At 51.8% G+C, this 11,234-nt stretch overlaps 1 protein-coding gene across 1 annotated transcript in view; it reads right to left on the bottom strand.

Moving 5' to 3' along the window:
- The window catches only part of PDE2A (phosphodiesterase 2A), a 65,241-nt gene that overhangs the window by 30,703 nt on the left and 23,304 nt on the right, over positions 1 to 11,234 (bottom strand). Inside the window, exon 2 of the mRNA XM_023521674.1 lies at positions 3,358 to 3,503. Within this exon, the coding sequence (XP_023377442.1) occupies positions 3,358 to 3,503 (146 nt within the window). The remainder of the gene's footprint in view (positions 1 to 3,357; positions 3,504 to 11,234) is intronic.

Here is an 11,234-nt window from a genome sequence, read left to right as displayed (position 1 = left end):
TTAGGGTGGAAAAACTCATGAACTTAGCATCTCGCCTTCTCCTCTTAGAGGGGGGTTCTGGGCAGGCAGTGATCCATGATCCTGCCGGCTTTTTTTACCTATCACTCCAAATTCAAGGCACCAGGGAAAGGGTCTGAAGGGCTAAAGGTGCAGACAAATCCCCTACGTGCACCCCGGGGTGTTTCCTTGCCATGATTCCAGCCTCAGCAAACAATAACTGAGTGTCCACTCAGGGTCCTACTGCAGGAGGGGCTCAGAAGGCCCCCGGAAGCTTCCCTCCTATCTTGGAGACACAAAAATACTCTACAAGAAACCGTACACCATGACCAAAGCTGAAACGGCTTCCTGGAGGAAGTGACATTAAAGCTGTAACTGGAGTGGGAATTAGACACATTCAGGGAGTGGTTGAGGCACAGAAGAATGGCTTCTGGGTTGAGTAGCAGGTATATAGGTGTGAGAGCACTGAACATTTATGGAACTGGCAGTGAGGGTAGGGGCAGGAGGTGGGCTTGGAGTCAGCAGGAGCCGAGCTAGAAGGGCCTATAAACCAAGCTGGGGGAGGATGTCAGGGGCTGCTGCCGGGTGGAAGGGGGTGCAGTGAGCCCTGGGAGACAAGAACAGGTTTATATTTTGGAATGATCATTCCCCAAAGTGAGATCAAAGCTCTGCTCAAAGCTTATCAAGTCTTCGGCTTGTCATTCTGCCCTCCCCAAGGGTCCAGAGCAGGTTCAACTTTGGCACCAGGCTGTGTCTTGGAAGAAGCAGTTGCCCTCACTGACCCACAGGCAAAAATCCACATTCCTTCCAGGCAGGACTGGCTGTCCTTAGGGATCCACAACCAGCTCCGTTCAGCACTGTCTTGCAGAGACTCCACTTCCCACACTGTGCGTGATGAGTGAGACCCAGATGCCAGTGCTGTCCAGCAGAACTGGCGCCCCAGTGATGGGGCACCCACATGCTCAGCTAAGTATCCTGAGGGATGCTGTTCTCTCAGTGGGTGAATGAGGACTCTCTTCTCTGCTGATGATATCAGGGAAGGCTTCTGGAGGTGGTAACATTGGAGCTAGGTGTTGAAGGCCCACTCTCAGTAAGGGTGGAATCCTCAGCTGAAGCAGTTGTCTTTTGCTGTTGTGACAGTCCACAAGCCTGCCAGCCACTCTTGCTTCCAGCCAGTCCCCATCCTCCCCCAAGCCCCAGGAGGTGGCCCAGTCTTCCTTCCAGGGAACCTGAGCAAGACACAGCGGTGGTGTGGGCTGGGGATAACAGGGCCTGAGGGGAGTGAGAAGGATAGACACAGGCCTGGAGCCCACTTGTCCCCCTGGGTGAGAGTCTAAGTGGTGAGTTTAGGGATAAAGAAATCAGTGGGAAGGAGGCCATCCCTCCTCACCTATATCTAGCCTTCTTCTTGTCATCTGGCCCTTTCAGCAGCCTGGGAGGGACCTGTGGGATTTTTCCCAAAGAGGTTGAGAGACCCCACAGTACCCCGGGTCATACAGAGAGTCCTTCCTTGTCATAGAGAGGGGTGGATGATCTAGGGGTGGGGAGGCAGGGAGGACAGCTCCTCACTTCACTTCCGGATGTCCATCTGCCTCCCACCCCCTCACTCTCAGCACTCTGGGTTAAAATTAGCTGAGTTTATTGGAAAGAAGGAGGGAACCATTTCAGATACATCAGCACCATCTGCATTTGGGGCTGCCTGCCACAATGGGTGCTGATGAGGGAGCCAGATGCCAATGGTTGTCCTCACTGGGGAGGGATTTGGGGTGGGGAGGGTTTAGGGAGACCCCCTTCCCTACCTCTCCCCTTCTCTGAGGGTAGAGCAGATCTCTCATTTCCTCACATAGGAACTGAGCCTCCCATGCATCCAGGCAAAGTCAGGGTTTCCCTAGCCCATACAGGTCTCTCGGATGGGCCAAAGTAGATATTGCCCACTGTCCCAGGAACTTAGTCACCTGGACCACAGCTGCCTCCAGCTTTGGGGATACAATTAATCTAGTGCAAGCATCTATGCTGGCACAACCGAGCGCACTGCCTGTGAAGACCTGGCCAGTCACCTCCTCTCCCCGTCCCACCCAGGACAGCCTCAATGGCCACTGAGGGGCCCAGAGAAGCCTTGCAAATGCTGACCTGCCAACGTCTCCACCCCCTCCTTTCAAGATGTTTCTCCACCTCAGGCCAGATGTTGCCTAGGTCCCATCCTCTCTGAGAGGATTTATTTTTGGGTGCCAACACACCTACTTCCTGCCAAATTCATGCTCAATAAAGCCCACTCATTAGCCTTCCTCCTGGGCTCTGACCTTCTAGGTTTTGAGAAGGTAGAGCTGAGAAGAGGAAATGGGAGTGCTTAGGTGCCAAGCTCTACTTGTCCCTGTCATGCTGTGTGATGTTGGGGGAAGAACCCATCCTCTCTGGGCCTCAGGGAGTTCATTCATCAAGTAGATTCAGACACAATGGGCCCTAGAGGGGGAATCATCTTCTGAATTACTCTTATTTCCTAGAGCAGAGGTTACCCTTAGCTAGTATCTAGAGTAGAGTCCCTATTCCAGGCTATGGGAACTCACTTTAGGCATCTCCTCCTCCTCCAGGAAGTCTTCCATGCCCCTTAGGTTGGGTCAGACTCCCTCCTCAAGACTAATAGTTTCCTGCTTCCCTTTATCTGGCACGACTGAGACACTGCTGCTTTGGGTATTGAGGGCTAGTTTATCCATTCTACTATCTAAAGGATGAACAGTGGCCATTGGATCCAGGCTGGGGAGTGGCTTGGGGTAGCTGAAGAAGGGTATAGTTTCCTCACCAAGACATTCTGGGCCAGGCAACCATACTAACCAGGTGACCATGGGCCCAGGTAACCACTCTCCACCTACCCCACTTCAACCTCACCCATGGTGTTGGAATGGGCTAGAGAGAACCTTAAAGTTAAAGGTTTCTAGATGTCAGGAGGCTTGTTTAGCCTCCTGTCTCCAGGCAGGACACTTTAACTTGGCACAGATCCATTCATCCAGGCTGAGCCCCATTTCCATTTCAGCACCTCCCAGACCTGGCATCAAGGAAGTTCTTTTGCATGTCTGCTCTCAACCCCTCCTATTGTACATACTCCAAAGCCCACCTGATGCCATTATGTCCTAATTGTCATCCTAGGTGAATCCATTCTATTATCTGAGACATGTTAGCTCAAAGTCTCCTTCTGTCTCAGACATTTCAGGATTCCTATGTAAGCTCATTCTTTGGGGCTCGGCTTCAGCTCTCTTCTTCCAGAAAGCCCTCTCCAAACACTCAACTAAACCCTCCACTTCGCCATGAGAGTCCTCCGAGCAGGGACCCTGCTTCTTCATTCCTTCTTGACCCTGTGTGAGGTACAGCCAGGAGTGGGCAAAGGTCTGGGGAGCAGGGGAAATGTGGAGCCAGGCACCTACCACTCTGGGAAGCACGGCTGAGAGGGCCTCCTTGACAGCCCGGTGCAAGCCCGCAATATTGATGACGGAGCCAAGGCTCAGCAAAGCATCCTGGAAGAGAGAAAAGGGCAGTGAGGGCCTTTGCCAGACAGGCCAGAGGCAGCCCCTTCTGAGTACAAACTCCCAGTCTAAACCAGACCCCAAGGCTCTAAGATACTAGAATCTCAAGATCTGAGTATCTCAGACTCCAACAGGTCGTAAGGCCCTAGAATGTATGTCCGAGTCCCCTCATCTCACAAATAGGGAAACTAGGACTCAGAGAAGGGCCAGGGACCTGGGAAAAAACTCACAGTGAGTCAAGTGGTCAAGTCTAGACTAAATCTCAGGTCTCTTGTCCTTTAGCCAGGCACAACTCTGGCATGGTAGGGAAAGTACAAGCTTCCACATTAAAACAAAGCAAAGTAAGCAAACCAAAAATACCCCAAATTTGAATCCTGGATCCACTATTTATTAGCAGTACATGCCTTGGTCAGGTCACTGAGTCACAGTCTTCTACGCATTAATTGGGGGCAACTATAGCTATAGATATAGGCTGATATGAAGATAAATAAAACTGAACCCTAAAAGTGCCTCCCAGATTACTCACAGAGAGTAGGTGCACAGCTAAATATCTGCTGAATCTGGGTCCTACTCACTTTCCCCAGGAGGGAGGTGGTCTCCTCCAGTCTCATTTTTCAGCCTAGTGAGGGGCTAGGTTAGGAGTAGCATGAGTCCAAGCGGGGCATGACCCCACAAGGTGGGAGGAACACAGCTGAGCCAGCCCCTGGCAAGATGGGAGGGGAAGGAGAAGTCAGCCTTGACTGCTTCACAGCCTTCCATCCCAGGAAGAGGCCTCGTGTCGTCCTTGGAGAGCCGGAACAAGAACAAGAATGGTCCCTGCTTCTTGCTCTATTAGCTTGGCCAGAGCCACAGTGATCAAAGAGAAAGGTAATGGAACAGGGGATCCAAGGCCAAGGCAGGACCATGACTCATACCGTCCACTCAGCCATGCTCTCCCTGCTAGCCTGCTAGCCCTTAGAACTTCTTTCTGATGTCTTCCCTGTGGATGGCTGGGTCTGTGTTCAAAAAGCAAAGTGATTATCTATTGGATGAAATAGACATGGCTTGGCTCCCATCCATGTGAAAGTGATATGAGATTGAGGGTCTTAGAGGGCCACAAGCTCATCATAAGCCCATAGTGTAAGTTTGGCTGATAACAAATTAAAACGCTAAAACTGCAATCCGTATTAATTAAGATATGTTAACCTGAATAGAGAAGTTGACAGTTCCCCTGCTTATAGGCTGATCAGACCATCCCTAGGGTATTGTGTCCCAGGTGAGGACAAGATGAGACTCAAGAGTAAGGAGGGAATTGGAAACTAAGTCCTGCATGTGACTAAGACTGGAGAACCCGGGAGAGCCTAGCCTAAAGCAGGGGTCTCGGTTTTAAACTTCAATCTCTCAGGCTCTCCTAAGCAGGGGGACTGGACCTGTGGCCCCAGCAACAGCCTGGAGACCCATAAGGTTTCACAGAAGGCTGCCCTTGGCCTGGTGGAATGAAGGACCTTGTTCCAGGCAAAGCCACGCTACATAGGCAGAGGCCACCAGAAGAGAGATAAGAAGTGAGCTCCCCATCCCTGAAAGTATGCAAGAATGGGCTAAATGCACATTTTTCAGAGAGGCTACAGAGAAGGAGACCTGCATTGGAGTCCAGACCAGCTCCAGATTTCACCCTTGCATCTTCTTCGCTTCAGTTTCCTCTCTACCCCACTCCTTTCCAGTCCTGTGTTTCCAGGAGTTGGGGGCAGTGAGCTTTCTCCTAGTGTGTGCTCACTTGGCATTGCTTTCCCCAACCCCCAGCCTCCCTTTGATCCTTCCCAATGCTCAAGGATGAAGACACATTTTGATCTCAGAGATAGGACTCTGCCCTTGGACAACAGAAGCTGAGGCTTCAAAACAATACCACCCCCAAATTGGATCAATTGTCCTTAGGCGCTCCTCTTCACAGTGCACACACCCTCAGCACCACACACACCCAGCCGCACAGCCACAGGGCTTCACGCCCTTGTGGAAACACCCCAGCATGCCTTCAGACACCCTCCCAGTACACACACAGACTCACACGAGTGCAGCTATTTCCTTACGGATTCACAGGGCCAGGGCTCAGAAACACCTGCTGGTATCATATACACATAGGTCTTTTGAGGTCAATTCTGTAGATTAAAGAGGGGAGGAAAAGCTGATGTCTCATATAACCCTGAAATGAAGTCTGCCAACCCAGGCTTCTAAGACTAAGGCTCCCAAGGCAGGGCCTTGGAAGATGGTGCTGGTTTAGTCTGCTCCTGGTTGGATGCAGGGTGGGTAGACAAGCTGAGCACAGAGCGGCCCTGCCCCGCAGTGGAGTTTGATATGTGTGTGCTGTGGAAACTGGAGAAGAAGGGCCAAGGTGATGGAGTGAGCCCTGATGTAGGGCGAGAAATTTTTCAAAGCCGCAGGCTTGGGACAGCTAAGTTTCTTCATTTGACAGATGAGGAAATGGAGGCTCAAAGAGATGCAATATCCCATCTGTGGTCAGCCAGCCAGGCAGGGCAGAGCCAGGTCTGGAACCCAAGCCTCTGGATCTCCAGGCCCAGTCTGGTTCCTGCTCTGCACCCTACCGATCGCCAGTTCCCTCCCCAGGTGGCTTAGAGAGAATAGTCTGTCCTTTGTTCCGATTGGTGGGCTCTTCAACCTGTCCTTTACTTGGATTGGGGGATGTCTTGACCTGTCCTTTACTGGAATTGGTGAGTGCCTCTCTGGCCTTTGTTTCGATTGGTCAGTTTTCTGTGACTCTTCAGGTTAAGGGCAGGATAATAGCAATGAGGGGCGAATGGGACAGGAAATTTGGGAAGAGTTGGAGCAGCAGCAGGAAGGGGGATTCGCATCCTTAGTCAGAGTGGGCTGGATGCAGATATGGCCAAAGAAGCCCAGGGCTCTCTGTGAGGCATACGTCTGTCCATTCACTTCTTGGCCCTGCCCTGCCCCCACACCAGGGGTGGCGGGGTTGTGTGCACGAATTGCGGCTGGGAAGGACCACTTCATACCTGGCCCTCAAAATGCTCTTTAAGGCTTTCTCAAATGCCACCTTCTCCCTGAACTTTCCCAGATCTCAAAGCAACCTCGCCTCCACTGCATCAGCTCAGGAAGGAAATCATTCAAATTCCAAAGCCCATGAGGTAGGCGCTCAGAGAGCAGAATGGCTGCCCCAGTGAAGGGAGGAGAGAATCAGTGAGGAGCAGCCTGGAATGACAAGTGGGGATATTCCCAGATGGGATGCACAGGTGGGGAACTAACGAGGCTCCGGTCAAAAGCTAGAGCCCCAGGAAACTTAAAAAGAAGAGGAAAGGGAAAGTTCAGATAGAGCTACACCCACTCTCATGCACATCTACACATGTCACACACATATCGCTATGCACACACCACTGCCCAACATATATGTACACACCCTTACGTAAACATGCACACACACCAATAAAAATGCAACCATATATACAATGTACACACAAATATACACCTAGGCATGTACACACACATACACACGTACACACACAGAGTCCAGGCTCAGGGTGGAGTGAAGGAGGTCACATTTCCTGTCCTCAAAGCTTTTTTTAACAAACATCAGTATAAATGTCAGCATAACAACCAATTTCCCAGACCCCAGGGGAGAATTTATGGTGTGTAGAAAATAGCAGCAATTTCTAGTTCTGTCCCAGATGGACTACAGAAGCTCTGTGTGGCCTTACCAATCCCCTTTCCTCTATGAGCTTCGGTTTCCTCAGTAAAAATGGGTCCTTCCAATGTTACAACATATAGTTCTATGGTTTTGTGTTTTAATTCAGTGAAGATGGGTGGATGGCTATGTGGATGGTTGGAAGGATGGATGAGTGGATGGATGGATGGATAGAACCTTCCTGTTTTCCCCGACTCACTACCTATAGCTCTGTAGTTGAAGGTAGGATCTCTCGGCCATAGACAGTGCCATTCTCCAAGCACTAGTCTTTCAACCCAGGTACCAAGAAAGGGGAGCTTGTTCTGTTCCAGAGGGGTCAGGAGCCAGCACTGGGACTGGATCAAGATTTCTGTACTCATTTGTGCAGGGGAGAGGGTCCAAACTAGATTATTTCTAACTACTTAATGCCTAGGATTGTACAAAGCCAGAGACCGTGGCCTTATTCTTTCTGGTGCCACCAGGATAGGGACTAATGTCCTTCTTGAGGGTCAGTGTCGCTGTCACAACCTGCTCTCCTGTCTTGTCTCCATGAGTTTCTATGTCTTTTCCCACCTCCAAAACCCCACCTATTGCTCTCCTCATTGCCTGGAACTTAGAGTCCATCCCTCCCTCTCTGGAGGGAAGCCTTACAGTGCCCCTCATGGTAATAACATCAAACCCAATGGTCCAGTACCTCCCAAGACTCAAGTTGTGTTACTGGGACAGGACATACATACTGATTCTTCCAGCTCTGCTTATGTTAGATCCCTATGTGGCCTGGCGGGGGGCCCTCCTCTTTCTCCAGGCTTTGGTATGCTCTTCTCTAAATGGATGGGGGTCCTTCAAGATCCTCCAGGACCTTGGAACCCCTCTCCCTCTCTATTCCTCTTTCCTTCCCTCTGGGGCTATGTCTCTCTCTCAGGCTTTGTCTCTCCAATCTCTCTGAGTGGATCTCTCTCCTCTTCTTCAGTCAACGTCCGCCTCTTTCACAGGTTACTCTCTTGTCTCACCTCCAAAAGTCTCTCCTCTCCCACAGCTTCTGCCATTTTATTCCTGTCTGCCCCACGCATTCCTGTCTCTCCTGCCCATCCCTTCCCTAAACCTCTAAGTATTCACCTTGAGAACTTGGGGAGAAAGTATCTGACTCAAAATGAGTACCCATAGAATGGGGAAACTCAGAAAGGTGGCCCCGATGGGAGAAATCAAGGGTGCCAAGGCAGATGCCAACTATACTCTTTTGCTTCCTGCCACTCATTCTGGTGAGTGATGTATACAGTCTCTTATCTTCCCATAGAACCAGAACTTCAAGGGCAAAGCAGCAAATGTGTCTCTGTGCCCAGCATGTGCCTGGCAGCCAGATGCTCCATTAGGGTGACTACAGAATTTCACCAAAGGAAGCCTCCTGGGGACCCAGGCCAAAATAGCCCCCTTTGGCTGGGCCTTGGACCTCAGCCTGAGACCCAGTACCCCAAGCTTACACTGTGACTCTAATAGCCCTCACAGCATACCTAGCCTGATAGAGTCAGGAGACTCTAAAGGGAAGTGGGAGAAGCAGCCCTTCCTTCTCTCCTCCCACCACCCACACCTGCCACCTACCCAAGGAGCCACTGCTAACAGAAATGGTGCCTTACATACTCAGAGAAAAGCTGCTCAGGAGTGCTCAGATCTTATAGCTCTGGACCTCCCCTCGACAAGGCTGAACTGGACCATGGGCAGGAGAATAGAGGAGAGAGGCTTGGAGATCCTTGGAAGACTGGATCTGAAGGAACTGGAGGGAGAGAGACCCAGGCCACAGTTGGACAAGATCGAATGTCAGTGCCCTGCTTGTGTAGGTCATCAGACTTTGAGAAAGGGAATGTACCTTTCTCAAGCACCTACTATGTGCTAGAAGTGTCTCCAGTAGTTCTCAAACTTGACTGTGAATCCCCTGGAGGGTTTATTAACATGCAGATTGCCAGGCCCCATCCCCAGAGTTTCTGATACAGTAGGTCTTGGATGAGGCCAAAAATTTGCATTTCTGAAACATTTTTAAATGATGCTCCTGCTGGCCCTGAGACCATATTTTGAGGCCCAGGGACTGTACTGTCTCTAATCCTCCTACAAACCCTGGGAGGTACCTGTTTGACCATCCCATTTTATAAGTGAGGAGGCTAAGGATCCGAGAGGAGGGGCCTTGCTCAGGTGAGAATGCCCATCCTCTGGCAACAAGTCCATTCCACTCCCACCACGTGATGGGGCCTCCGCAGGGAAGGTCCCAAAGGAGGGTGCTGAAAAGAGAGAGTGAGGCGGGACAGTGGGGCCATTTGGGACCAGGGCACATGGAAAGGGTCACTTGGAGCTCAGGAGTCCAACCCTAAAGGAAAGGCCAACACCACCCCCCCACCTCCCCTATCTTTCTCCTCCTCTCCTTCCTCCTTTATTTCCCCTTTCCTCCTCCCCCACCCCACCTTCTCCCTCCTCCAGCCCTTTGCAGACTCCAGCTTCAGTTGTTACTCCAACAGGGCCGCGTCTCCAGCCTCTGAGCCACACTGGAGACACGTGCACTGTAGAATACACCTGAGCCCAGTCCTGGCGCCCCCCCACCCCCACGAGCATCCACGTCCCTTATGAGCTCGTTCCCCTCCTGAGAGCTTATCCACTCCAGTATTCAGAAACAATTCCTCCTAGGTCCCTCACACTTTCTAAGCCAGTCTCAGCTTCTACTCTAGCTCCAGCCTCCTCCAAAAATGGCCTCCCGATTGTCCCAGACCCCCTTAAGGGTTAGGTTTGGGGGTAAAGGATGAAAAGGGGAAAGGAGTTGGGGAAAGGAGGTAGAAATTGTGTGAACGCTCAGATCTCCGAGGAGCTGACTCACTGGGATCCTTCAGTCTCTAGCATGGGGCTGTGGTCAGGAAAGGAGGAGATAAGGGAATAGCCAGAGTGAGCAGAGGGAGGGAGGGAGGGAGGCAAGAGCCAGATGTGGGGAGGGGCGAGATGGTCCTGGGAGGCAGACCTCAGGTCAGGGGTCCAGGACAGGCTCAGGGCTCCTTCTGTACTCTCTCCACCTTCGGCTGCCTCTCCACATTGCAGAGCCAATAGTATCTCCATCCCTACTGCCCACATTCTATTCCACGCCACTGCCCTCCTCCCAAGGCACATCACTAGCATCACTCTCATCTCTGCTGTCCCAGGCATCTTGGTCAACTGATGCCTCTACTACTGTTCTTGACTCCTGGCCAGGGGCCTGTGTGGGCAGAGTTAGGCACAGCAGGCAGTCACAAGGAGGCAGATATAAGCTTGCTGTGAGTCAGTCATACCACAAAAGGGAAGCCTGGGCAGGAGGGAGGGGCGAGCTCCCTGTCCCCAAGGGTGTGCAAGCGAGGATGGAGGGGTGAGGTGGGGTGGGGGCGTAGGGTTGGTGGGGATTGGCGGGGTTAGGCTGCCAGGCCAGGGAATCTTGCACTAGGGAAAGGGCTTGGTGAGCTTGGCTCACCCTAACTCTGTCCCAAGCTCTCCGTTTTTGTCTCAGTCTCCCTGGGTTCTCCATGTCTGTCCCTCTTGCTGTCTGTTCTTCTCTGGTATGCCTTCTCCCACAGCCTCGCTGCTTGGTCCCATGCCTGTATTTGGCTCTGTCTTCAGGGCCTGGGCCACCCCAGCTGTTCCCCAAATCTCAGAGGGAGGCGGAGTATGAGAAAGAGACTGGAACAAGACAACAGCCAAGAAGGGACCCTGGGGACAGGGGCTGGGGAGACCTCAGGAGTGGCCAAGGTTAGCCTCTCCAACCCTGAGGTGAGGACACTGAAGACAAAGTCAGAGCTAGAAGGAGTGGGGTACACTCTTTCCCTCTGCACTGACTCTTGGCCTTCCTCCTTCTCCCTGCCCCTGCAGGAATGTGCTAGCAATTTTTTGGTTCCTAAAAATAGCCCACTATATTTGGGGTTGGAGTGAGGAATATTCTGGACAGGGTTCATCTCAAGCATGCCTCTGCCTCTGGGCTCCTATGCTTTAGGTCTCCCAGAGTGGAAACCTCTCTGAGCTGTCCCCCACTCTCCAACCTTACCACCCCCGACCCTTCG

Source organism: Pteropus vampyrus, unplaced genomic scaffold (genome assembly GCF_000151845.1).
Source record: "Pteropus vampyrus isolate Shadow unplaced genomic scaffold, Pvam_2.0 Scaffold311, whole genome shotgun sequence".
Lineage (NCBI taxonomy): Eukaryota > Metazoa > Chordata > Mammalia > Chiroptera > Pteropodidae > Pteropus > Pteropus vampyrus.
Note: the sequence above shows the minus strand (reverse complement) of the source record. Positions and strands in the feature narration are given on the sequence as shown.